This window comes from Aspergillus affinis, assembly GCF_023601865.1.
Source record: "Aspergillus affinis strain CMG 70 chromosome Unknown NODE_1_length_919884_cov_86_970707, whole genome shotgun sequence".
Lineage (NCBI taxonomy): Eukaryota > Fungi > Ascomycota > Eurotiomycetes > Eurotiales > Aspergillaceae > Aspergillus > Aspergillus affinis.
The window spans coordinates 513,068-539,832 of record NW_026515782.1 but is presented as its reverse complement, the minus strand read 5'-3'; the positions used below and the strand labels follow the sequence as shown (position 1 = coordinate 539,832).

Below are 26,765 nucleotides of genomic sequence, written 5' to 3'. Positions count from 1 at the left end.
AAAAAGTGATCGCTGGAGAGCTTTTCCGTATTGCTATTCTGGTTGATATCGATGAATTAATCGATGTCTATATTCGAAAATGTACATTTACATATCTACTGGTTTTTCTAGGAAGGGCAAACGCCTTCACGTTTCCATTTTAATGCTCACCCCTCGCCGCTATTTACTCACTGGGTATATATGACACAATTGTAATGGAGCTCCTTATAGCTGGCGACTATCCCGTCTGCGCCAGGATTTATCTGAATGTCGAGTTCTTTCGGTCCGTCTCATAGAATCCTAGAGTGCCTAAAGGACTTCCGATTGACTGATCTTCTTGCCGAAGAGTATACCCCTTCCCCTCCCACTTAAAGGTGCGATCGACTCCTTTCTCAACGAGCAAGTGAATCAAAGTCATGTCCCCCAGTTCAGCAGCCATGAACAATACCGGGGGCAACTTCTTTCCCTTGGAACCCCGAGGCAGTGACTTGCTCGTAATATCGGCACCATATTCTACTAAGACAGCAGCCGTTTTGGAATCTTCCTTCTCCAACGCTCTTTGCAGGAGCGTTTTGGTCATCCCCGGGTAGGGTTTTCTAGGATCAACCCCCTGCTTTAGCAGCATTTTCACCATCAGTAGCCTCCTTTTTATCGGTTTGCATTTGCACACCGCTGAGAAGAGCGCCCCTTTCGGGAACTCGGCGGTAGTGATATTCGGATCGAAGCCTTCGCGCCCCAGCAGCCGTTGCACAGTCTCCTGGTGGCCGGTCTCAATAGCTTCGATGAGGGCGTTGTACACCAGATCCTGTTCGAAATTTCCATACTCGTCAACGAGAAACTCCACCATGTCAGTCTTTCCGGTCCTGGCCATCCCGCGAATAGTAGCATCCATACGTAACCTTATCGTACTACTGGATCGGTATTTCATATGTTCTATCCACACCTCTAAGGCTTCGAAATTGTTGTATTGTGCCGCCAGAGAGAGTACGTCAGTTGAAAGACCGTTGTAGGTAAAGGTCATGGGACTGTTGCGTTTGAGCACCTGATTTATGTCTGTATTGCCGGTTCTTACCCCCAGCTCGAGGACCATCAAGCCCCATTGACTGCTGTACATCGCCTGGCCCAAACCTTTTCGGATCAGGTATTCGAGTTCCCCCGCATCTCCACTGTGAATCGCGCCACACGCCAGGAGAACCTCGCATGATTGATCGATGAATTGTCGGGACCGTCTGCCCTTGCTTCCCCACACCAGTCGTTCGTAGCCACACCTCATATAGAGCCTCAGCGATTCCGGACAGATTATGCCATGGGGTCTCAGAGAACAAGCAGCCACGCCGTTAAGCAGTCTCTCCACCAAAGCCTCTTTCTCTTCCGTGGTGGTGATCCCCCTCTTCTGCACCTGGTTGCCCAGCATGCTGGTAAAAGTGTCGCAAAAGCCAACGCAGTATGTGCGGTGCCCTTCTTGGTTATGTCGCTGCAGTTTCTGGCGTAGAATTCGGATCTTCAAATGATACGGAAATGCGTCCCAGCCGGGCACATCCTTTTTGTTGTCGTTGTCGCTGGGATCCCAGTGCCGTAGGTCACCGTCCTTGTCCTTATAACATCCGAAGCCGTCGGTCTCCAATCGAGAGCTCCTGGACAGGAATGACATGATTTCATCATTGAAAAGGCCTACCACCCGTTAGGCGCTTCTTTTTCATATCGTTATCAGGAGACGATCAAACCGACTAACTATTTACAAGACGTGCCCGGAAGAGGTCTTTGATGGGCAGAGCCTCCATCATGTCCCGTAGGATCTGTTCGAGAATTTCCAGTGGAACGCGCATTTTGAAGATGAATTTGCAGGAGGGTTGTCAAAATGCAGGGAATTCGGGGCCAGTTTTAAGATTTTTTTAGATTCCCTTTCTTTTTTTCGGGTCTTCGCCCCCCATGACTCAATGTCTGAGCTTCCGTTTTGGCCCCCACATGGGAAGTCGAGAACATTTGCATGAATCATATCATCTATCAAAGATATACACTATATTATTAGGATCTTTATTGCTCTTAACAAACTGTTAATTAAGTTTAAGTTGCTATGCAATTCTCCAAGGAACCCTCTCAGCACGACGATACCCTTCTGTTATCACTTATAGCAAGCGAACCCCTTTGGCTAGAGTCACTAGCCTTTAAATAATACCTCATAGGAGAAAACATGGTCAGCATTCTATCTAGTTATGTTGATGATGGACATCAGTCTATATGCAAAGTATTGTCACGGGATGCTCAGTAGAAAAAGTCACGATCACTGCTTAAATATATTTTCACCATCCGTACCTTAGTAGCTATACCCCGGTTGTGTCTAATTGCCTATCAACGATGATACTATATGCCTATTTTCATATAACCATACAAACAAGCAATAATTACGAAGGCTCCCGCTTATCTATAATAACAAGACAGACATCTGGTCAGTCACCGGTGCAGATCCTCAGGCACCAACCAAAGCGGGGCACGACAGCGCATGGCGGGGTCAGCGGACTGCGAGAAGTGCAATCACACACCAACAATTTCTAATTCTCTTCTTCTTCTTTTCCCTCTTTCTTTCCGTCGTGTGATCACTATTCAACTCTCTGCTTTCCCTTCCTATTTGACCTATCCAGTAAGTTGACCGTATACCACTCCCTGTGCATAAACATTTGCCTAACGCTTCACCTCCATAGACCCAACCACCAACCCCACCAAAACAAACAAAATGTCCGGCCACACTGCTTGCCCCTCCTGCAGCGCCCCCATCCCCGGGGAGACCAAGACTTGCGGTTCTTGCGGAAAGGTACATTTCCTGTCCTGGTGGAAAACCACCTTGATTGGAAACGAAGCGCTGACGGGAATACCTAGACTTGCCCTGTTTAAATGCACCAGCGGAGAGATGATTTGATTCGGGACGATCGGTGGATGGGAGTTGGAGTTTAGTTCGGTCGGCAGGGGGTAGGGTTTTGGGGGTCAGTTTTGTTTATGGACTTCTGGTTCTTTGCCAGAATTGTATTGATGATAACGAAGAAATTCACGAGATATCCACTTTGTTGAATTATCCTGCTACTGGAAGTACTCGGTGCTTCTGATCTCCCCCACCAAGAAATCCGCATTCTTAAATGGTGGAATTTCTCGTACCAAATTTCCCTTCATTCTATGACCTGGCTTCAGAATGGATCAAAGATTAAAGCCGCTTCGGGAGGCTGGTGCCTTGAACTTTCAGGCATTCAGATGCATACATAGTTGGCCCATGCGTCATACTGATAGCTTGAAGTTCATCTATTCTTTCATGTATGGAACGAGTCTACTATGGTTTATTTGTTATTATTGTACCTGAAAGCTATTGAGACGACTGTTTGATCCGTTTTATCGTTAACTTTCATATTGCATCATTCTTCGAAATGTGGAACTCCATCACGCGGCGAAGTTTCCATAATCCACTGGAACGCGTTCTGTATAGTGAACTGGCCCCAACACGACAATTAAACCGCCTGCTTTGGTAACCACCCCATCCAGGTACGGATCGCATTCACCACCACCAGAGCCCAATACAGCACGGCACTCCATAGGGCCGACGGCCACGACCGCTGGAAAAAATTCCCAAACCACACGCTGCGCCGCCAGTGTAGATGCGTTGCCACTGTAACTTGGTACTCCCATTCGTCGAGGCGTATGTCCCCCTTCACCAGGCGCTCCGTCAGACCAGCCTGGTACGCCGCCTGGTTGGTCGAGAAGGCAATATGTGGGCGCAGGAGCGCGGATGCATCCCCTACCAGAAGCACTTTGCCGTTCAGGAACGACGCCTGTGGCGAGCAGTGGTCGGTGATAAGATGCACGAACGGGGCGGATATCTTTCGCACGATCTCCAGGTAGGGTGGGGCGAGGATGGTCTCGGCGAGTTTCTGCTGGCGAGCCCAGATCTCGGGTCGGAGTCTATGTGGCGGGACTGTGATGCGGTGTTTATGGCCGGAGGTGTCGGTGAGGATCGAGTCGAGATGGGAGGTGTTCTCGTTGGAGTACCAGCAGAAGTTGAGCAAGCGTTGGCCCGGCTCTACGGATCCGGCTTCACCGGGGATATAGTACCTGCAGGGCGGACAGTGTTGCGGGTCAGTGGAAAGGGAACTGTCGAAGGGGACAAAAAAGAAGTTGAGCGGGGAGAAAGGTAAAAAGTAAAAAAGAGCTCCCTTACACAATGACATGCGCGCCGTGGGATTTGAGGACGGAATATGTGATGTTCTTTCGGAAGATATGCTGCGTCTCGTCGCTGACCTCGCTCTCTCGAACCACACCCCTCCAGGCTACGTATCCCGCATATCGTCGAGCCACCGCATTCTTCTGGTCGAGGAATGCACTTAGGACACAAGCATATGACTACTGGCAGAATCAACCAGAAAGGAGTTCGGTCCGTCTGCCCCCAATACCAAGTCGGCCGTGTGATGGCACGTTGCGCCGGTGGTGGCATCGACAATCCCTGACATGTTGCCCCGTAGGATATTGTGCTCTGGCTCGGGCCGAGTCCCCCTCTAGCGGCAAGGGTCCAGGAGCATGGCTGACATATTCACTAGATAGGCCGTCATAGTTGGCACGCAGGCGGAAGTACAGGGCACCCCAAGAGGACATGATCCTGGTAGCGTACAAAAACGGGTGTGGCTGGCCATTGGAATCCAACGATTGAAGAAGCTCTGAAGGAATTCCCAGACTTGCAACGTCTTGGACACAGTCGAACCGTGATAAAAATTGCAGCACGTCGGGTCCCAACGCCACCCCTGCCATGTGGGATACGGGAGTACTTCGTGGGGATTTTTCCAGAATCCGTACGGAGCATCCGAGACGGTGCAGGATGATGCCGTGCAAGAGGCCGGAAAGCGATCCTCCGATCTGCTCATAGTCAGATCGCAGTCGTGCCAGATAATCCCGCCTTTTCTTCCGGTTTTCATTTATGGAGGGGATTGCTTACGATGATCACATCCTTGCGGACTGGGGCCAAGCCATGAAGAGACGACATTTACTGGTAGATCACGTAAGAAGAGAGCTGCTTACTCAAGAGCCAAGAGAGGGAAGCACGCGGCGAGTGGAAACCCCTGAAGCCAAATCATGTATTCCGCCACCATTTTATAGCTCGGCCGCTGAGAGTATCCCCTGGGGATTGAGGAGGCAAGCGTGAGATCAAGGAGGTAAGACTCTCATGCGGGGGCCATATGCATATGCATGTCTTATCACGCTGACAAGCAGATGATGTGGATTGTCTGTGGGCGCAGTGCTTTATTTAAGTAACTGCTGGGGCCCATAGACCCCCCTTCCCTTTTCAAGAAGGACAAATACTTTGCGGCCCAGCCCATCCCCTCACCATGTCTCGCTTTCCAGCCATCCCCCCGCAAGAACGCACCGCGGCTCACGATGTAATCGAAAATGGAGTTGCAGAGGTATTCTCTAAGGTGCCGTCCCACATTGAATGGAAAGGGTCCTCCGGAACGATCCTGGGTCCGTACTCGCCTCTCTTGTAGGTGACACCCACACCGTCTTCTGTAAAACCGGATTACAAACAGTCTTACGCAATGAATCTAGATACACGCCCGAAATAGCAGAGCCGTGGTTCAACCTAGCGTTGACCGTGACTCGACAGCAGCGGCTCACGCTGCGTGAGAAAGAACTGGCCATACTGGCAGTCCTGGCAGAATATGACGCACCATACGTGTTGTACGCGCACTCCCAAGTGGCTACTGCGGTGGGGCTGTCCCAGGAGCAGGTGCAGCAAGCCGTCGATGGCGAAGTACCGAATGGTCTTAGCGAGTCCGAGGCAGAGGTGTATAGCTTTGCGTTGAAGCTGGCCCAGTTGCGAGGCCCAATGGACAGTGCAGTTTTTGACAGCGCAAAGAGTGCACTCAGTCGTGATCGAATGGTTGGTTTGGCCCACATTGTTAGCGGGTTTATTTATGTTTCCATGTTGTGTAATATCTCGAACGGCGAAGTTCCTGTCGCTGCTGAGGGTGCGTTTGTTGCGAAGTCAAGACATTGGCAGTAGGTCGCGGAGATCAAAATGGGCCTACCCTATTCAAATATCTCTCTATATACATAGGTATCGCCTGATCAGGCCGCAGATGATTGTAACCGTTTCTTCCACTCAAGAGCAATTGTCAATCCTAGTTCATGCACCGAACTATCCCCCAAAATGTCAAATACGGGCACATCCACGGCGAATTCCTTTAGAATCCAATTCCGGAGGTCTACTGCTGTAAGTGAGTCCGCCCCGGCGACATGCAACGGCACATCAAGATCTAACTTTTCTTTTGGGGTCAGACTGGTACGGCAGAAGCGGCCCGCTACTGTATGCACAATGATTTCGGCTGCTTCGGCAACGGATCCAGCCTGACTGAGGGACGCTTGAGTATCAGCCTCTTCTGCTGAACGCTCGATATTGCTGGTCTCGGGGGCGGAGAGGGCGAGACTGAGGCTCCAGGTTGGATGGAGAAACGCCGGACTGGGGGCTCTATCAGCCGCCCGGGAAGGACGAACAATCCCGGTGATTATTTGGGGAGATAACCGGCCGCTCAGCGCTGGGTCACAAATATAGTCGAACAAAGCGAGGATCTCGGCTTCCGATATCGGCTCATAGAGGTTCGTAGACACCAGTCTGTCCACTAACCCTTGTCTTTGTGAGAGCAAGCCACCGGTGAGGAGAATCCCCAAGTCAATGGAAATAGCATGTTCGCCCTGAGATAGGCGATAATGGGCTAGCGAGTCTTGGTACGTGCTGGCCGCAGCGTAATTGATTTGTGTGGCCTGGCCCAAAATCCCAGTTATCGAGGATGTGAGGATGAAAAAATCCATGTCGCGAGGCAGAACAGAATGTAAGTTCCAGGATCCGGTAACCTTGGGGTCAATTGCAAGATGCCAGTCCTCTAATGTCATGTTCTCATACATGATATCCTAGTTAGTTAGCAACTGGGCATTTCTATCCATTCGATGCAGCTCATTCAAGCTTTGCCGATGTCAAAACGGTATCCTGCGAGAGTTGTAGCCCATTCTTTGTCACCCAGAGTCTATCGATGGATGTGATTGCTTGTGTTGGTACGCTGCAAGCGCCATCTGACATCAATGTCACCAATGTTAGCTGAAACATTGCATCCAATGTCGCCGGATGAATCACGTAGTCAAGATGCACCGGGTCGAGACACAGTGGCCGATCTAGACAGATGGCCGTCGTGGCATGACTGGCGCTGTCGTGGTAGGTATCTTGAATTCCTTGACATGAGGGTCCGTAGTAGAATCCATTGTCTTTGAACGTGCGGTAAACGTCTGGCGCGCTCATCTTGTACCCACATGCCCCATCTCGAGCATCCCAATATCCTCGTTGGCACTGTGATAGGGTCGGGTTTATACTTTCGCCCGTTGAATGATGGGCCTCGATCACACCCTCACAGTTCAGCGACTATTTCTCCCCGGAAACGGAGAGAACTTCAAAAAGCCAGCGAGATGAAATGCACCAGTAACAGATGATACCATAGGAATGCTATCTTCTGTCATTGCTGGCGACTTCAATCCGGAAAATAACCGCAGGCAGTCATTAGCAATGTATCTCATTTCGAGAGAATGGTATGCCACTCTGGCACGCAAACGGTGCACAAAAACATTATCGCAGAGAAGGACTTGATGCAAAATTTGAACTTCGGATTCCGGCCCTGAGACTGTAACGTTATGTGGACTATTTACGCAAGCCACGACAATGGAGCACTTGCTTTGGCTATGCAATCGCCCTGGATAAGGCTTGATCTCATCAGCTGATAATCCGACAGCTAGCATTGCTCCTCTCCTTGCATTTTCCTTGCTGAGTCGCATTACGCAGGTTCCGCGATAGTATGCTAAGAGGAGTGCCGACTGTCGGGTGAGAATACCAGCAGCGTATCTGAATAGCAGAAAACAAGATCGGTCACGGTTGGCAAAACTATATTAACTAAAGAAATTTAGGTGCTGACTTACGCGGCAGCAATCTCGCCCATCGAATGCCCGACAACAGACAAGGCACGACATTGAAGGATTCCAGAAGGTCCACGATCCCTATCTGGAGGATGGCAGTCAATGATTGCGAGATATCGGCTGCATCGATGCTTGATTCGTTTTCGTCCTTAAGCATCTCTTCTCGGACGGACCATGAGCATCCTAATTCACGATAAAGCGCTTCCGCTTCATCCACTACGCGAGAAAACCTCTCGTAAGCTAGAAGCTCCCGGCCCATGCCGTACCACTGTGCGCCCTGACCCGTAAACGCAAATGCTAGGCGAGGGGCTTGACTCGGGGTAGATTGCGTTTGGGGCTTTGGCGCTATCTGCTGAACATCTACTAACTCCGAAGCAGATTCAACCACCGCGTACGCTTTCCACGCCATTATGCTTCGTGGCGAGTCGAGTATATATGTGACGTTACTCAGCCATGTAGGATCTTTGTGCTGGCAAGCTCTCCGGAAATATTCTTGCCATCTAACGAGAATTTCCTTCAAAGACGCCTCGCTATTAGCTGACCACACGAGCAATTTCGGGGTATTTGACAGCCCCAACGATTGATGAGGGGCTGTGAAACCGGAATTTAGATGTGGAGCAGTCAAGAAGCTATTTTCCAATGCTTCAGAGGGTACCACGGCGGTCCGGTGATTACCAGATAAGCCGTGCCGACGAAGATAACTGTATGCATCATCGAGAACAATGTGACAGTTACTACCGCCGTATCCAAATGAGTTGATGGGCACTCGCCGGATGTCGCCTTCAGGCCAGGCAACACATCTCTGAGGAAATTCGATACAAGAATAGGCAGCAAGCCTGGGGTTCAAACGCTCGAAGTTGGCATTTGGGGGAATCACGCTACTCTCGACGACTATAACAGACTTGATAACGCCAGCTATACCACTAGCACCCTCCAGGTGTCCAATATTAGTCTTTACAGACCCAACATACAAAGGGCTCAGTGCAGTGCGGTGGCCCTGGAAGCAATCAAAAATCGTGCCGACCTCAATCGGATCACCAATTAGCGTTCCTGTGCCATGAGCCTCGAAAAACCGAGTATGGCACATCGAGAGGCCAGGCGTAGCCAAAGGATCCAACCTTCCACCATTACAGTCAAGGGATTTTACTGGCTGTTGGCACCTGAATGGTAACAATGGGCGCTTGAACTATTGAGTGGCTACCACCATAGACTTTCCAGTTGCTGCAGGGGCAGGGGCAGCAAACAAAAACAGAGAAGCTATAATATTATATGCAGCAAGGCGTGTTTTGTTTCTACCTATCCCATTCTAACCATGTACGTTTCAGTTGGCAGTAGTATACTCGTTGATAGCCCCATTTAGAAGCAATCCACTTCGCAATTTCATCCCACGGTAGCCCATACTGTGAGCTCGATTCAACCGCTCTTGTAGCTACGCCTCCCTCCCTATTGTGTTGTGTCCAGTCTGCTTGGGTTATAAAGAGACTGAAATCTAGTCATTTTTTCTAGTCCAAATCATTTCTTCGCCGACGAGGTTCCATCGCTCACCATGAAAACTATCGAGAAACCCCAGTCCCGCCAGCTCAAGTCCATCTCGTGGCTTTTGCTGGTATCTTCGCTTCTGGCAGCTTTATTTCTCTTTGCCTTGGATAACACTATCGTGGCCAATGTGCAGCCCAGTATTATCGATACTCTAGGGCACATCGAGAAATTACCATGGATCTCTGTTTCCTTTTCTTTGGGGGCAGTAGCTACCAACCTTCCTTGGTATGTTTTTCATTCTTCTTCCTCATCCTCCGGCTGGGTAAGTAGGGATTAACTTTTATGGGTATACAGGGGGCAGCTGTATAGTCATTTCAACAACAAGCTTTTGTTCATTGGAGGAGTCGTGATCTTTGAAGTCGGCTCTGCAGTATGCGGTGCAGCGCCCACTCTTGATGCTCTCATTATTGGACGTGCCATCTGCGGGATTGGCGGCATGAGCATCTATCTGGGCACAATCAATATGGTGTCAACATTGACGACCGAGACTGAACGACCAATCTATCTTGGATTAGTGGGGTTAACTTGGGGAATTGGTACAATGTACGTTACGGACACTTCTGACTTTCGGCAGCATTCAAAGAGCCAACTAAAATCCTTACCTAGACTTGGGCCTATTATCGGCGGCGCGTTCACCGACAGCTCTGCCACCTGGAGATGGTCCTTTTATATCAATCTCTGCATCGGAGGCGTAGCGGCACCCGTTTATATTTTCCTGCTTCCCGAATCAAATCCTCGTCCGGGGCTGAGTTTTCTCTCCAGAGCGCGCGATTTGGACTTTGCAGGAGCCATCCTCAGTGCCGGGGCCATTGCCTCTCTGATTATGGCCGTCTCGTTCGGAGGGGCCGTTTTCGCCTGGAATAGCGGGCAGATCATTGGGCTGTTTGTCTGCACCGGGGTGCTCTGGATATCATTTACTATCCAGCAGATGTTTGCTCTGCTCACCACCCCAGAGCACCGGTTATTCCCCGTCGACCTCCTCCGATCCTGGGAAATGGTGGTTCTGTTTGCACAGATGGCCAGTGCACAAGCTATTGTGACGATCCCCATCTACTTCATTCCATTATTCTTCCAGTTCGCGGAAAACGAAGGCGTCCTGGGCAGCGGCGTGCGTCTGCTTCCATTCGTCCTCGTCCTCGTGTTCGCCGTGATGCTAAACGGAGCCCTCATGGCGAAAGTGGGATACTATATGCCTTGGTATGTCTTGGGCTCGATCCTGGCTCTGATCGGCAGTTGTCTGCTCTACACGATCCACGTCGGGATGCCATCTCGCAACATCTACGGTTTCTCGGCTCTCACGGCCTTGGGGGTTGGACTCTACTCGCAGGCCGGATTCGCCGTGGCCCAGGTCAAAGCCGCGCCGCAGCGGTTGTCACAGGCGGTGGCTTTCATCGGCGTCGGCCAGGTCGGCAGCATCGCGTTGACGCTTATGATCTCGAATAGCATTTTCATCAACCGTGCCACGCATGGCATTGCGCTGGTCTTACCGCAGGCATCCCGCGATGCCATCCAACAGGCGATCTCCGGGGCACGAGGCTCCTTCTTCACCACTTTGTCGGCGACAGCGAGGGCTCGAGTTCTCGAAGCGATTGCGGATACCATCTCGGAGGTCTTCATCATGATGATTGCTGCGGCAGGGCTTTCATTGATCTTGGCGACGTTCATGAAAAGGGAGAAATTGTTTGTTGCGGAGGAAGCCAGTAAGAACAGTGCCGGGGTCGTTGGCTAGAGCTACCCACACATTGGTGAAGTCACGCTGCATTAGAGAGTCTAGTTATATCTAGAACCGATATTATTGAATGGATGATTTGAAACCCTGTCTCCTACTACACAGTACCTCGCTTTCCACCTACTCTATGCGTAGAACAGGTCAGGCTACCTGGCCGCTCAGCCGCACATGGAGCTTGCTAGGCCGGTTCAGGCAGGAACCAGGTATTTTGGTTCTCTCCACCCTCTAGGTTGGTTGGCCATTGGGCTGGAGGCCAGAAACACACTTCTTTGTTGCCTTTGCTGCGCGAGTCAGGCTGGCCCGGGACTAGCAACGCAGAGCCCCGTCTCACTGGGTATAGGCCCAAGACTGTGTGATATGGACCGGATAGCCGCTGAAAATTCCAACCCTGATCGCTCGGTGGCTTTGCGATTCTTTGTTGTATGTTTTTTTGCTCTATACATAGATGCAGTAAGTATAGGCTGGCGGGCCATTGCAGATCCCGGGGGCCAAACGTTACATCGTGGCGTTGTTCCCACCCAAACAAACATGATCAGCGACATCAACTCACCTCAGCCTTCAGTTCCCTGATAGATAACTAATGCAGGTAGGTGCTAGAGTCTCCCATATCTCCCATAGGCTTATCTGACTGTATAGTGAGGGGTGCGGGGGAATGTATGTATATAAAGGAGGCAACTTGTCATAAACGAAGTACCCAAACACAAATTCATTTGTCCAATACTCGCAATTATCCGTGCACTATGATCATCAATACCCAACTCGATGGTGTTGCCCTCGTTGTCGGTGTTAGTGTTCCCCCCTCTCCCCAGCTTCCTTGATCGCTCGCGCGGCGTTCTGCCCATACCCCGAGACCGATGCTGACAGAATCCACTTCTCTAATCAGTCCGGACGAGGAATCGGCCAACAAGCCGCCTTCTCTCTGGCCGAAGCCGGCGCAAAAGTGGTCGTATTCGCGGACATGAACGAAGAGACCGCCGAACAGTCCGCCGAAGAAAGCAAGAAATATGCCTCGAACAAGGACTACACGGCCACCACGTTCACCGTGAACGTCACTGACGCGCAAGATGTCCAGGAGATGGTCGACTTCGTGGTTAACACTTTTGGACGCTTGGATTACTGCGTGAATGGAGCTGGGGTGGGTTTTCTTTTTTCCCCTAACCTATCTATCTAATCCCTTTTTACTCCCCGTTCTAGTTCTAGGATCTATACCCTTCCTTTTCCCCTACCATGACCTATCAAATATCTAACAAATGAACCTCCTCAAGATCGACAACGGCATCCTCACCCCCTTCTCAGAAACCGACATCGATAACTTCGAGCGCATCATGAACATCAACACCAAGGGGATGATGCTCTGTGTCCGCGCGCAATGCGCCGCCATGCGCAAGCAGACCCCACGACAAGTTCAAGGACGTAACGGTATGCGTGACATCGGCCGCGGAGCCATTGTGAACATCGCGTCTGCGAACTCGTTCGCCGGGTTGCCCGGGAAGATGTCTTATACCGTGTCAAAGCATGCGGTTATGGGGTTGACGAAGATGGCTGGTATGTTCTTTTGTTTCCTTTCTCCCGGAGGTTGCTTTGCCGTCTATATCATCCTTCATATAAAAGAAGGAAACATTGAAGCAACGAACGAAAGAAGGAGAAAACAGAAACGAAGACCGAGTATTAACGGATGCCATTCAATCTAGGCCTCGATCACGCCCCCGAAGGAATCAGATGCAACGCCGTCTGTCCGAGCTGGGTCCGTACGCCCTTGCTGGACGTCGAAATGCAGAGTAACCCCCAAGTAGCGGCGCAGATCTCGGCGATTGTGCCGATCAAGCGCGCCGCGGAGAGCGACGAGGTGTCGGATACGATTGCCTTCTTGGTGAGTCCGGCGGCGAGCTATATCAACGGGACGAGTATTGTGATTGATGCGGCGGTGACGACGACGGTGAGGCTTTTTTGATCGAATCTGAGATAAGTCGGGCTTAGAGTCTTTTTGTCAAGGCCTCTCTGATAAGTAGACTGGAGGACTGCATGTTGAAATAAGAACCTAACAGGCAATCCATGACACTCGGCACCGAGGAACAAGTAGACGTAGATATAGGGCTCTTGCAAAGTAGAAAATTAGTCTTCGCGAATATGCAAACGTCAAGTGTCAACTAAAAATGTGCCATTCCCATGATTATTTCACTAATATATTCATAGAAAGAGAAAATAAAAATAAAAATTTATGCCGCCAAACTGTCCTAAGTGGAAGGCACGCCAAAATCAGAGCAAATCCCTGAGTCATACCCATATCCCGTCTTTTGACTCACTCTTCTCGAGTCATTCATCTCGACTTCGAACCACGAGGTCATCGGCCATCTTGTCGATTCGACCATCTAACCCATGTAATATACAAACCGGCATAAATCATCAATCCAAATCATCCAATGTCGGTCTTTACTCCTACCCCCTTATGCCTCACGTTTATGCGGTCTTCTTCCACTGCGACACCACGCCGATCAAACTGCTGATCGTACCAGCGATACCGACAAGGCCGTCGTCGAGCGAGATCAATCCCAGAGTAGAGGCGGGGATGGCCAAGTCGCACACGTCCGAGATGAGCTGGGTACGAGCAGTCGAGCGCTCCCTACATCCATTTCGTTAGCACACTCTAATTTGCACAGGCACAAGACACCAGGCAGGGAAACCCACTTCTGCAACTTCTTCGCCTCCACAACACCCTCACCCTCCTTGAGGTCAATAGTCTTCGACTTCTCCTGCAGTCTCCAGATAGTGTAGACGCTGGCAATCGAGCTGCAGACCAATCCGGCCAGCCAGCACCGGTAGGCGTTATCCGACAACCGCTTGGCGGAGGCCAGCTTGCGGATGCCAATCACGTCGATGACCTGGATGCTGTCCAGGGTCAGGTAGCCGGCGTATCCGAGCTGGCGACCGACGGCCAGGTAGCGGAGGACGGGGTCGACGGGGCCCTTGTTGTCCAGGGCGACGGCGGCCGCCTTGAGATGCTCGATGAACTTGCCGATACGCAGGATCTTGCGCGTCGTGCCGAACTGCTTCTTCACGGCATTGTAGGGGTCGATGGAGGCCTGGGGCCGGTTGGTGCGGTACAGGTACCAAGCGTAGAAACGCGAGAAGTACTGCAGGGTGCGCAGGATCTTGTCACGGCCGACTGCATTTACAGAAGTGAGTTAGTCTCTTGTCGTGCGGGATGAGGGTTGGCGCTGAGGTCGGGGATGGGTTGTGTTTTCTCGTTGGGTTTATTTTGGTGCGCGGAAGACAATCGGCCGAGTAACCATGTCTTCTGCGTGCTTGATTTCTGCGCTCTCCGACGCGAAAACGAAAGCAAAACGGGAAAAAGGAAGAACCCCACGTACCAGTCGTCGCGACAAAACGCAAGTAGTGTGCCAAGGCAGGGTGATGGACCAGAGTTTCGGCGACCATCTTGGGCGATTATAGATCTTTTGGTTCGAGGGAGGTTCGTGAGTTCAGTCGTGCAGAGTCCGGGAGCTGAATTCCGCGGGGAAGGTAGAATAGACGGCGAGAAGCGACGATGAGACGGTAGGATTAAATGACAGCCCAGCTGGCAAGTACCGAGGAGTAGATGGCCGACAGATGGATATGGTTGAGGTACAGATGGAGATAAGGAAAGGAGATGGGGAGAGAAAAGACGGGGGTGGAGAGGGAGCGGGAGATGAATGGAAGGTCGGTAATTGATGAACCGTCGGCGATCGCTTTTCGTGACATCTGCGAACCTCGGTTGCTCTGCTTCCGGGAATGTGGCCCGCGGACTGCCGTTACGTTCTACGGGCAGTGTCTATCAGAATTCTATTTCAATCATAAAGGTAAATCTATTACAATTTTCCACCTGAGATGAAGCATGACGCAACCTCGTCAGAGTGACTGACTCCGAATCAGCACAACGGAATTCTCTCGGGCATCTCGGGGATTGTACGGCTCGAGATAAGCGATCCGACTGAGCGTGCAGTCCCACCTAGAGACCAGGTCTACCATCTAAGATCTACTCCTTATGATCTATCCCCTTCTTTGGTACTCTACGGGCAGGCGGAAGAAACTACCTCTTTAGGACAGCGCTTCCCTCAGGCCGCAACCTGTTTACACTGTTTGGTTGGAATCATGTGACACAGGGCTTTCACATGCTAGGCACGTGAAGAGCCGTCCATTCGGTTTGAGGATAAGGATACATCATCAACATCAACATCAACATCACGGACATGACCAAATCCCTCGGAATCTTCATGATATTTCAGATCCAGGTCGCGTCTGTCTTTTCTACCAGTCATCTCGCTTCCGGGCAATACTTCTTGTCGCTTGGGGTCCCCGTCCTTGGTGTGGACTACTACTGAAAACATTGTCGAGGCAAATCTCTCATTCTCGCCGTGTCGCTTCTGGAACTCCGCTTCTGGAACTTCGGGGTTGACGTCGGGTAGATGTCGCAAGGGTTATCCGCAATGGCCGCAAGGGGGAAATCATCGGTCTTGTCGCATGGAATCACCGCAGGTAAATGTCGCAAGGGGGCTGGTTTTTGGCGCTGTATGGGCGAAATAGTTGAAGGGATGACAACACAGGCGCAGCAGAGAGGTCGGCAATCAAAGATGTAGCCGCAAAAACCGACTATTGCTGCTCTCTGTTGCCCAGGGTCGTGGTGTCGTATCCATTGGCTTCGAGGAAGGCACGGAATTTCGCGTCTTCCTCGCCGATGGTTTCCTAGGCCGTGTCAGTCCGAGACGGTCTTCCACTGGCACGCGACCGATGACCGATGAATGAGAGACGCCATGGAATAAAAACTCTTCACATACCTGCGTAATCTGGGGGAGAAGGAAGAATGCCAGCGCAGCACTGAAGATGCACAACGCGCTCGACACGAAAAACGGATCCTGGCCAGAGCGAATCTCGTTGGGGGCATTATTCTGGATAATGGGTATCACATAGGTGCCCACAAAAGCACCGATCTTACCCGCCGCCGCCGCGATTGCATAGTACTGTCCTCGGATAGCCGTCGCGCTGGTCTTTGCAGCACACAGTCCAATGTTGTCACCTGGTCCGAACTCACCGAGAGCTGAGAAAATACTAGGCTCGAGAGTTAGAGACACATACACTTGACCTCGACGGAGAAACTTACCCGAATACTACGACAAATGCCGCAACGTTCTGGGGGGTGGCAAGATATTTATAGCAGCCGGACATGATGAACCCGATGATACCTTGCAGGCCGACACCAAGAGCCAGAGTATTGCGAGGCCCAATCCAGTCACTCGCCAATGCACCCAGGAAAGATCCCGGGATATAAAAGGCGTTGGTAACCGTGGTCCAGCCGAAGGACTTCCACAACGGAGCGCTGTCCCCCAAGATAATCGCCACCCACTTTGAAGAGTAGATGTTGAAAGAATAAGCCGAGAAGTCGTAGATAAACCAGATGAGAGAGACGACAGTCTATGCCAATTAGTAGATTGATTAGACAACAATCAGGGGCAATCGCACCAGGCGTTTCCAGTAGAATCTAGAACAATTGTTAGGCAACAGATAGGATCCAAGGCGACCGACGAATACTCACTTGACAATCAACCAAATGGGGAACTTGTGCATGCGCTCCTTGTCAAACTGCTCGGGCTCGTTCAACTTCAATCGCAGATAGAACAAGCTCAAGGGCGGAATCACACCCAGCCCTAACGCTATACGCCAGACCGCACGCAGATGATCTTCCGAGAAGATCAGCACCAAGATCATGGCCACCAACGCAGACACGACGTAGGCGAAGTCGATCTGAAAGTTGCTGAACATGATGAACCACCGATTCCGATGGCCGCTCTTCAGTTCGTTTGTATTCTCGGCTGCAGCCACGGAGCCGGCAGGATACTCGCCACCGATTCCAATACCCAGAAAGAATCGATACGCAGTCAGAGCGGCAAACATGCCGTAAGTACTACCATGAAGTCCGTAGGAGCCCGCACTCAAGGCACCGAATAAGATCAAAATAATTGTAGAGATCATCAGGGACCATTTGCGCGACCAGTGATCGCTAAGGTATCCGAACACCAGCTGCCCAAGCACCGTTCCCGCGAAAGTGATGGCGGCGACATTCTGACTGGCTGGAGAGTTTTTGTAGCTATCGGGGTAGATTTGGCCGAGGATGGTGTTGACTGGACCGATGACCTTGATTTCAAGTTAGCCGCAAGGATTCGAAGCAAAGAGAGCATGCGATCTGCCAAACCAGGCTCTAGAAGAAGTCGAACATACTCCATTAAGATAACCATCGGAAAACAAACCGGCACCGCAAGCGATGGTGGGCCAACTGCGCTCCCAACGACCCTTCTGTATTTTCTCCTGTCCACCTTCCAAGGGTACTGCGTCGAATGACTCAGGGCCTTTTTCAGGAGACGTCTCGGCGACCTTGTGTTCTGTTTTGGGGTCCATAATGCGACGTGATTTCTGGGTTACTTGGTGGTACCCTGTAGAGGTGGGGTTAACTTTTGGTGAAGGAACTCTCGCTCTCTTCAACTTGGTAACACAGAAATACGAGGCGGAGCGGAAAGGAGAACCGTAGAAGATAGAAATGGGACACGGTGACAGAAAGCCACGAAGGGGCAGAGAAGTCTTAAATTAAGAAAAATGGGAAAGAGAGAAAATTGGAGCGGGACAGCCTTGACCAGGTCCATGGTGGAAATCCTTCGAAGACAAACCGGATGGTAAGGTGACTCTCCGAGTACGATTCGAGCATAGTGCCATCCGAGAGGGACATTAAGTTGCATTTCCTTACAGAACTGTTATCTCTGCCTGCCAGAGACAACCCACGCTAAGCTTCGCCGGGGGCCTCGTTATTGGCCCAACTCGATGCTTGAGCTGGGGTGACCCGGCGCTGTCTCTCCGGCCCCCAATTTATGGTTACGACTTGGAAGGAAAAGGTTCACCGGTCCAGTTGGAGGTCCAGACAGCGTTGACTCTCGCCGCACGTGGTAGGCATGTCGAACGCACTCCACCACTTCAGAAGGATGTCGCATGCCCCGTAGACATGGACAACTCTTGGATTTCTCGATCAACTGCAGATGACGACCCGCCGTCCGTGGCTGATTGGTGCAAGGGCCTCCGTAGGGCGTCTGGCGGTCCCACCGGGTTTCCGCCTAAGGCTTAGCATCCACCTCGGCTGGGAGACAAAGCAGAGCACATCCTGTAGATTCATCTTCGCGTCAGGCTTGCCTTGACATTGACTGTCGCATCCGTCGAAATATATAAGTAATGTGGCCGAACATGTGTATAGAGCACTGATGTACTGGATACGTTCCGGTGAATGGTCAAGCAGGTGGCATGTCAATCTACCGCGAATGACGGGGAAATATATTTTCAGAAGACACGGGAAATTGCTTGATTGAAATCATAGAAGAATGGTTCTAGTCTGGCTATATAGTGCTCTGATCTCTGACTTAATGATGGCACAAGGCTGCAAGAGTATCCATGATAGATGAATAATTTCAATGGAGATGACAACAATAATGAAGTTTAGTTTAGTTTAGGAAGATGCTCATAATGTTCGAAGTCCCGGGCGGAAAGATGCCCGTCATGTGACCCGTACCCTCGGAGCGGACAAACGTTCGGCCAGCTGAGCTCGGGTCAGCTACGTAGGTTGGTTACTTGGTAATGTGATGGATCCTGCCTCATCAACAACTAACCCTTTTGCAACCTCCACCCTACCACTCCATCGCTCGCATCCCACCCATCACCTCTTTCGACTTCCACCTCTCGTATCGCACCTCCAGTCGCCAGCATGGGGTCCGATCCGCAGTACATAAAGCACCCTGACCTCGTCCTCGCCCAACATGTCTTCAACCTGTCCAACCCGTCGTGCACCCAGACGGTGCAGCAGGCATCGCTGAAGAAGGTCCAGAGCGTCATCTCCGAGAACAAGATGGCCCCGTTCTACCGACACCTCGCACACCCTGTCGAAGGAATTCTGAACCACACCGGGGAAGGCGTCCCTCAGCACCAGGGCGGCTCCGCCAAGACCTTGATTACGTCGAATCTGCTGGCATCTCGGAAGTCGCCGCAGAAGATCGAGTTCCCCTGGGATGAGGCTCTATATCAATCGCTAGTTGAGGATAACCGGAAAGAGTTGGAGACCCTCCAGAAGGAGGAAGACGACGCGGAGGAGGCCGCCGGTGAGACGGAGGTTCTGGCCGCGAGGGGGAAACGTGCTGAGTTCTGGGCGAAGGTGGGCGACAAGGTGAGTGTTCTGAAGGACCCGTCGCTCTAATCTAGGCTCAGTAGCAATCTAACTGGAATTACGCTTGTATAGGACAAAGCGATCGAATCCCACGAGGCCCTTCTGGAGAAGACGACGTTTTTGGGAACGAAGATCGACCTGGTGATGGCGATGATCCGGATCGGATTGTTCTTCGGCGACTCTCTGTTTGTCAAGAAGAGCATCGAGCGGGCGGAAACCTTGGTCGAGAGCGGCGGGGATTGGGACCGAAGGAATCGTCTGAAGGCCTACAAGGGACTGCACCTGCTTACCATCCGTTCCTACAGCCTGGCTGCCCCTCTCCTTCTCGACAGTCTGTCTACTTTCACGAGTTACGAACTGTGCAGCTATTCCGCCCTAGTCATCTACTCTGTCCTCGCTGGATCGCTATCGCTGAAGCGAGTTGACTTCAAGGCCAAGGTCGTGGACGCGCCAGAGATCAGGGCCATCCTGGGATCCGGGGAAGATCGGCTCGCCGCTCTGACCGGTGAGGTGTCTTCCGGACCCGGAGACGAGGATATGAAAGATGCATCCACTGCCAGCAGCACGCCGGGTGCCGCTACGACCGCCGTCAACCTGACCATGTTCGCCACCGGTTCTGGCATCCAGGCCGAAGCCGAAACCCCGGTGGACTTCACATCCCTCGCCGATTTGGTCAACAGCCTGTACAACGGCAACTACCGCACATTCTTCGTCGCCTTGGCGGCCGTGGAAGACAAGTTCCTGACCCAAGATCGATACCTGCACGAACACCGTGCGTGGTTTGTCCGCGAGATGAGACTGCGCGCCTACCAGCAGCTGCTCCAGAGCTACCGAGTTGTGGGACTGACCAGCATGGCCAATGACTTCGGCGTGACGGTAGACTTCTTGGACCGGTGAGTTCTACGTCCCCCACAAGGTTGATTTACAATGACCGATCTAACTCAAATATGTAGGGACCTGGCCAAGTTTATCGCCAGCAACCGCATCTCCTGCACCATCGACCGGGTCAACGGCATCATCGAGACGAACCGACCAGACGACAAGAACAAGCAGTATGCCGATGTGGTCAAGCACGGTGATGCTCTGATCACGAAGCTCCAGAAGTACGGTCAGACCGTGCGCCTGAGGGGAAGCGAACGGAGCTAGAGAGACGGACAAGAGATATGAGCGAGATGAATTGATACGGGTGCCGTTCCCTCACTCGGTCTCTCCGGAGAGCCGTGACGGATGAAGCCTAGGGTTATTTATTTGTTCTTTGTGATCGTTATTAGAGCAAAAAAGCAAGTGAGGCTGCTGTATCATACAATTAATGACAGAAGACAACATGACCTCGAATCGCCTGATCGCATGTGATTGGATTTGACCGTAGAGTGGGCCGAAACCAAGCGTCCGAGCATCTTGCATCTTCCATCTGGGATCCACGCGATCTGAGGGATTATTCATAGAGTCGTATTGGTGGTGGAACCATGATCTTTAGCAGTTGGTAGAGAGTAGATCTTTTACCTAAGATCTCGTATCCGGAGAGCATGCAGCATGGAGCATGAAGTCATAGCCCAGGGAGGTCGAGGAGAGCAAGCAGGAGTCACGGGGAGGCAGCCGACGTCGGGCGGCGCCGGAAGCCTCTTCGTGGGGAAGAAAGCGGAGGCGTTCGCTGAGTTTGGCGTGGCCTGGTTCGGGGAGCCACGAAGGCTGTCGGCGTTCCTGCAGTCAATTCGACCATAGGAGGAGTCAACGAGGGCATCAGTATTGCTGTGGAGAGGAATATTGAGTGACAACACTCCATCTATGCAGTATGTGTGTATCTCTGAAGTAGAACAATGTCTTATCGCATCCACCGATACCTGGCGATGACTCAGCGCGGGATTCACCGCCCGCCCAAAGGGAACTCGTGTGTTTTCCGCCTTTACCTTTTTTTTTTTTTTTGTTTTATTTCTTCTTTCTGTGTGAAGACAATTCCAATTATCTCCTTGCGTCCTTCTCTTACTGTGGCTACGAGTCGACGGCAGGTTTCTCAGTGTCAATTTCCCCCTGAATCTCCCCACGTCTGGCCACCAACCCCTCCCACGAAAGGTGGAGTAAGGAAGGAAATCGCGCAAGTAATTGGCTGTCTCGACCAAGTCCTAGGGGCATCATAAGGATAAGGAAAGTGACAAGATGAGCTGGCAGTATAAGCTCGCGGCGCACGTGCGGGCCTCTCCGCTACGATGCTCGATTTCCCGGCCGAATGGCGCTGACCTGATGCGCCGTCAGCACATCCCGCGGGCCTTCTGCTCGTTTCCCGCCGGGGCTTCTAGTTCCAAGTCCCTTTCAGGTACGTCAAGTGTTTCGGGAAATCGCCCGGTTGGGTCCCGATCGCCTGCCAGCGTTGCACCATTGGATCCCCGTTTAATGCCGCTGCGCTTTCTCGGCCGTCATACGCCCACGCCATTCCCCTCTCTCTCGTGACATCCCCCGGGCCCGTTCCCGCATCCTGTTGTCTTTTACCCACTCGAGAGGGGGGATGTGACTTCCTCACTCCAGTACAAAACGTGGCGGTCCCTCCACTGGTCCCATTCTCGAATGATTCACCTATACTAACCAATCTCTCTTCCTCCGACTACAGTTCCCACCATGTCGGCTCAGACGACCGTCTCCTACACTACCAAGCGCACCTTGTGTGCTCAGGCTACTCGCTGCCTGAACCCCGATAACATCAACCCCCACGTCAAGGAAGCCAAGTATGCCGTCCGTGGTGAGCTTGCCGTCAAGGCGGAGGAATACCGGGTGAAGTTGGCCCAGGGAGACAAGTCGTTGCCCTTCGACAGCGTTATCTTCGCCAACATCGGCAACCCGCAACAACTCGACCAAAAGCCCATCACCTTCTTCCGTCAAGTCCTCAGTCTGCTCGAGAACCCCCTGTTGCTGGACAACCCCGAGGCCCTCCATACATCCTTCGGATACGAACAGGACGTCATCGACCGCGCCAAGGTCCTTCTTGCCGACGTGCAGAGCGTGGGAGCGTACAGTCACAGCCAGGGTGCCCCGGTCATCCGGAACAGCGTCGCCAAGTTCATCGAGGAGCGTGACGGATTCCCTGCCAACCCCTCGGACCTTTTCCTCTGCGCCGGTGCTTCGTCGGGTGTCAGCACCATCCTCAACGTTATCTGCAACGGACCCCAGGCCGGTGTTCTCGTTCCCATCCCTCAATACCCCCTTTACACCGCCACTCTTTCCCTTCTCAATGCGCAGTGCGTTCCCTACCTCCTGGAAGAGGAGAAGGCCTGGGGTACCGACGTGAATGCCATCCGGACATCCTTGGAGAAGGCCAAGAGCAATGGCACGGACGTCCGCTCCATCGTGGTCATTAACCCTGGCAACCCCACCGGTGCATCTCTGGGTGCGGATGACATCAAGAGCGTGCTTGACGTCGCCGCTGAGGAGAAGCTGGTGGTGATCGCCGATGAGGTCTACCAGACCAACGTCTTCGAAGGTGAATTCATCTCGTTCAAGAAGAAGTTGCGCCAGCTGCAGCAGGAGCAGCCCGGCAAGTACGACAACGTGGAGCTGGTCTCCCTGCACAGTGTGTCCAAGGGTATGGTTGGCGAGTGTGGCCACCGTGGTGGTTACTTCGAACTGGTTGGATTTGACCCCGAGGTCGCCGCCCAGATTTACAAGCTCGTCAGTATCGGGCTGTGCCCGCCCGTCATCGGACAGTGTCTGTTGGAGATGATGGTCAACCCGCCTAAGGAGGGCTCTCCCAGCCACGCGGTATACCAGAAGGAATACAACGGCATCCGGGATGGTCTGCACAAGCGCGCCTTGGCCCTGTACAACGCCTTCCAAAAGATGGAGGGTGTGGAGTGCCAGAAGCCCCAGGTATGTTATATTTGAATCTACTCCGCGGTTCATGTCAGTTGCTAACATCGACCTTTCACTCAGGGTGCTATGTACCTCTTCCCTACGATTACGCTGCCCCCCAAGGCCGTCGAGGCCGCCGCCGAGGAGAAGCGCGCTGCTGACGAGTTCTACTGCCTGCGCCTCCTGGACGCCACGGGTGTCTGCGTCGTTCCGGGCTCCGGCTTCGGACAGAAGGAGAACACGCTGCACTTCCGCACGACTTTCTTGGCTCCCGGTACCGACTGGGTTGAGCGGATCGTGAAGTTCCACGCCGAATTCATGGCCAAATACAAATAAACTGCTATTTGGACACAGAAAAAGAATCAAACCGAATCTCACGAATTACATTTATAGACTTATATATAGCTTCACATCTTGTTGACTATTTATTGGAATACAGGGGTTTAATACAGTGTTTCAGATTTACCACCATTACCATTCATATACGCAATAGGCTAAGCCTAGCGATCGGCCAGATGAGGATGAAATAACCTCATGCTAGGAATATACTTAGCTACCAGGCTAGAAGGTCTCTACGCTAGTGGATCTTATCAATCAATTCTGCTTACACCGTAGGGCTCTAGCGTTTCATCCCCATGTTGCCGGATTCGCCACAATTTGCCTCATTCGCTTATTCTCCTGCATGGAATTATGAAGATCCCCAAGTGCATACCTAGTACCTACCTTATTTTACATGCAATATCTGCACAGCTCACTAGCTACAAATGTCTCCACGGGTTCTCAAGTAGGCAATCAAATCTCATATTAATCATGCCATACCATATACTCTTATTCTACTAGTATCAATGCGTGTCCTCAGCACGACAAGGGGTCTCCCTTCGTTGATTCCATGAGACACTTGCCTATGTCTTATGTATCAACATTTAGTACAACGAAGTGGTCTATCTGATCTTCCTCAGGCCAACAGGTAGTAGTATGTGTTCGGTAAATGGGGGTTTCAAGGACCCCAGATAGGTGGTTCTTTTGAGGGTGTTTCCCTCTGTCTTCATTTCTCTGCTTTCATTGAAGAAAATACAGAGTAGATTATTGAACATAACTACTTTTACTATACCTAGCTTTCACTATCGCACAGGGAACGGCGAGTACCTAGGCGCGTCGAAATCCATGCTTACGATACCTCTTCATTAGAGAGTGCAGGAGTGAACGAGCCATCAAGGCCAGAATATAAATACGCGGGTTGAGCTCGATGGCAAAAGGCGCTTACCGGCTTCTACTGGTATAGGTTCCTCATACTAGACCTGCATGACGCTTTCTAGTTTTGGATAGCTTGATGCACTGTATGAGCTTAGTTCCAGACGGGGCTGGACTGAACGATTAGAGCCGTGGATGGGCGGTGCTTGCATCTGTGGGTGTTTTTTTCTCTCTTTAAATATGTATGAGGAACTCATAGATGGCTTGTTTAGCCGTTCGTGCATTGTAGCTTCCTGGGTGTTTAGTTGATAGAGGCGATGGGTCACTGAAATGATCCGATCAAGATTGGCACTAAATGTAATGTTGAACTGTGGTCTGGTTAGCTTCGCTTGATTGTATTGACATATTATGCGATGTTGAGTGCCGAGGCTGATTCATTGGTGTTGGCCGTTGGCTATTATTCCCTTCATCGCAATTTCTTCCATTTTGAGTGGGTCGGAAGTATTTCATGTCGACAAAAAGCGGTTGAGATAGCAGGACTGGACATTGCAGAAGACATGAAATAAACTCGTCCTGTCTTGAAGCTGTACCCAACTCCTTCGCATCTTCTGTAACTACGATGTCAGTACGGCTCACAATATCAGCTGCAGCCACCCAAATCAAAGACGGTCATCCGGTCAGTCACCCGCACACTCCTAGACCGGTCAGTTGCACTACTTCGTAAGCACACCGTAGTGCCCCTCCGGTCAAATTCCTATCTAGAGTTCGGTAGCCTTAAGTTAGAGGGTTATCCACCGCGGCCCGAACACACCGCGACGGACCAATCCCCCCAGCTGGAGAAAGTCTCAGTGCGAATGGGCTCCTAGACCAAGACCAACCCCCAAGGCCGGCGCCATCTAGCGCCAGTCCGCGGCTAGCGAAGTGGGACTGTCTGGGGGATTGGAGGTGGGAGAGTAGAAAATTGGAGGCCGATCCACTTCGCGTTCACCGTTCAGGTTTTTCGACTGCCGCGGGTCGAGACTAGACGCTGGGGTGGGATCGGAGTGTCGAATTTCGTGAGGCGGCTGACAAGGGGGAAGGGAACAGTCAAGCCGTTGACGTTGGTCTGGGAGATCCGTCACATCTCGATAATTCGATACTGGATACAAAAGGGCCGCCTCCAAGCGGGCCAATTCAAGGAATTCAGGCATTACACTCGGGCAGACCCGGCGGGGACGGCGATTGGTGGAGAGACCAGGCATCCAGGCCGATCAGGACCGCCTGACCGCCTGCAAACGCCCCGAAGAAGAAGGCATGACGTCACCCCACGTCTGGCCCGTCACGGGATCGGAGAAGGCATGCGGTTGGTCCTCCGTCCACCTTCTCTGTAGTCAGTACACTGCGGACTGAGATGCGATCGCGATGCCTCTACACTCCGTACTTTGTACACTCCAGTACAGAGTATGGTCATCATGTCTGTCTGGGCAACCCTGGGCAAACGCCAACTCTTTTCCATTTATCCGTGGTTCACGCCTGCCGCCCACCCACGGTCCAATCCCCGTGCCTGTTGCGCCGCACGTTTCCACGCCTATCGGTCTGCACGGAAGATCCGAAAGATTTTCTAGAACGAGGCGACGAAACTTTGCCGGCGGACGAGTCAGCGTCTTCAGACGGCCTCGCTCCTCGCCTCCGATGATGTAGCGAATTAGGTTTGGCGCCGAGATTTTCGAGTCATTGCGTTCGAGCATCCCCCCAAAAGGAAGAAAATGAGGGGATGCGACGAGGACAAAACTCGGTCTACAGAACACTAACGAGGAGAAAAGGGAAAAAAAGAAGAGCCCCTCTTCGCTCCTAGATAAGTCGACACGCAGCCAAGTCATCACCGGCCCGGCTTCTGCCCCAGAATTTCGTAAGAGGATCCATCGCCCGTAAGACAGAGTTTGGTTAGTCTCCGTACTGGGGCTCCAAGTTTTATTTTTTTCTCTCTTTTCTTTTCAGTTTCTTGCTGGAAGGGCCACAAACCCTAAGACCCGATTTGGAATTAGGTTACGAAATTCAGCGTGAATCGCGGTTGGGGTCGAATATTCCCGGTTTTGGCCTCGAGGGGATATTAATTGTGAATGCGACAGAGCGAGCTGAAGTCAACCGGAAAGACTTCGGGTCCCTTGCGTGAGAGTCCGCGAAGGACCGATGTTCATGTAAGTCAGGAAGTCAGTATCCATCCTGCCTGCATACGGTGTACATGGACGGTCAGTGTGACCAGTGCGCTGCAGGAAGCTGAGCTGAGCTGACTGGACTTCT

General features: G+C 51.9%; 10 protein-coding genes across 10 annotated transcripts; 5 read left to right on the top strand and 5 right to left on the bottom strand.

The window, feature by feature from the left end:
• Positions 1 to 238: 238 nt before the first annotated feature.
• KD926_004100 (ankyrin) lies at positions 239 to 1,805 on the bottom strand (the record flags this gene model as incomplete). The annotated part of the gene is made up of 2 exons (XM_053096374.1): positions 239 to 1,650; positions 1,712 to 1,805. 2 exons carry the CDS (start codon positions 1,803 to 1,805, stop codon positions 239 to 241), a joined length of 1,506 nt encoding a protein of 501 aa, XP_052961243.1.
• Positions 1,806 to 3,470: 1,665 nt separating this feature from the next.
• KD926_004099 (uncharacterized protein) lies at positions 3,471 to 4,993 on the bottom strand (the record flags this gene model as incomplete). Its single annotated transcript, XM_053096363.1, has 4 exons — positions 3,471 to 4,071; positions 4,178 to 4,323; positions 4,543 to 4,866; positions 4,946 to 4,993. The coding sequence occupies 4 exons, from the start codon at positions 4,991 to 4,993 to the stop codon at positions 3,471 to 3,473; spliced, it is 1,119 nt and encodes a 372-aa protein (XP_052961242.1).
• Positions 4,994 to 5,336: 343 nt separating this feature from the next.
• Positions 5,337 to 6,010, top strand: KD926_004098 (carboxymuconolactone decarboxylase family protein; the record flags this gene model as incomplete). Its single annotated transcript, XM_053096352.1, has 2 exons — positions 5,337 to 5,488; positions 5,554 to 6,010. 2 exons carry the CDS (start codon positions 5,337 to 5,339, stop codon positions 6,008 to 6,010), a joined length of 609 nt encoding a protein of 202 aa, XP_052961241.1.
• Positions 6,011 to 6,075: 65 nt separating this feature from the next.
• Positions 6,076 to 9,049, bottom strand: KD926_004097 (polyketide synthase; the record flags this gene model as incomplete). The annotated part of the gene is made up of 4 exons (XM_053096340.1): positions 6,076 to 6,915; positions 7,061 to 7,417; positions 7,480 to 7,891; positions 7,962 to 9,049. The coding sequence occupies 4 exons, from the start codon at positions 9,047 to 9,049 to the stop codon at positions 6,076 to 6,078; spliced, it is 2,697 nt and encodes an 898-aa protein (XP_052961240.1).
• Positions 9,050 to 9,508: 459 nt separating this feature from the next.
• KD926_004096 (uncharacterized protein) lies at positions 9,509 to 11,230 on the top strand (the record flags this gene model as incomplete). The annotated part of the gene is made up of 3 exons (XM_053096329.1): positions 9,509 to 9,726; positions 9,796 to 10,044; positions 10,108 to 11,230. 3 exons carry the CDS (start codon positions 9,509 to 9,511, stop codon positions 11,228 to 11,230), a joined length of 1,590 nt encoding a protein of 529 aa, XP_052961239.1.
• Positions 11,231 to 11,970: 740 nt separating this feature from the next.
• KD926_004095 (SDR family NAD(P)-dependent oxidoreductase) lies at positions 11,971 to 13,181 on the top strand (the record flags this gene model as incomplete). Its single annotated transcript, XM_053096318.1, has 4 exons — positions 11,971 to 12,021; positions 12,114 to 12,365; positions 12,496 to 12,775; positions 12,922 to 13,181. The coding sequence occupies 4 exons, from the start codon at positions 11,971 to 11,973 to the stop codon at positions 13,179 to 13,181; spliced, it is 843 nt and encodes a 280-aa protein (XP_052961238.1).
• A 506-nt stretch (positions 13,182 to 13,687) lies between these two features.
• KD926_004094 (PEX11 family protein) lies at positions 13,688 to 14,665 on the bottom strand (the record flags this gene model as incomplete). The annotated part of the gene is made up of 3 exons (XM_053096307.1): positions 13,688 to 13,850; positions 13,916 to 14,393; positions 14,599 to 14,665. The coding sequence occupies 3 exons, from the start codon at positions 14,663 to 14,665 to the stop codon at positions 13,688 to 13,690; spliced, it is 708 nt and encodes a 235-aa protein (XP_052961237.1).
• A 1,191-nt stretch (positions 14,666 to 15,856) lies between these two features.
• Positions 15,857 to 17,656, bottom strand: KD926_004093 (putative MFS phospholipid transporter (Git1); the record flags this gene model as incomplete). The annotated part of the gene is made up of 6 exons (XM_053096296.1): positions 15,857 to 15,949; positions 16,042 to 16,312; positions 16,365 to 16,675; positions 16,724 to 16,742; positions 16,797 to 17,395; positions 17,480 to 17,656. 6 exons carry the CDS (start codon positions 17,654 to 17,656, stop codon positions 15,857 to 15,859), a joined length of 1,470 nt encoding a protein of 489 aa, XP_052961236.1.
• Positions 17,657 to 19,001: 1,345 nt separating this feature from the next.
• KD926_004092 (proteasome regulatory particle lid subunit RPN7) lies at positions 19,002 to 20,603 on the top strand (the record flags this gene model as incomplete). Its single annotated transcript, XM_053096285.1, has 3 exons — positions 19,002 to 19,457; positions 19,530 to 20,350; positions 20,411 to 20,603. 3 exons carry the CDS (start codon positions 19,002 to 19,004, stop codon positions 20,601 to 20,603), a joined length of 1,470 nt encoding a protein of 489 aa, XP_052961235.1.
• A 1,464-nt stretch (positions 20,604 to 22,067) lies between these two features.
• On the top strand, positions 22,068 to 23,630 carry KD926_004091 (putative alanine aminotransferase; the record flags this gene model as incomplete). Its single annotated transcript, XM_053096274.1, has 2 exons — positions 22,068 to 23,312; positions 23,376 to 23,630. 2 exons carry the CDS (start codon positions 22,068 to 22,070, stop codon positions 23,628 to 23,630), a joined length of 1,500 nt encoding a protein of 499 aa, XP_052961234.1.
• Between the last annotated feature and the right edge of the window lie 3,135 nt (positions 23,631 to 26,765).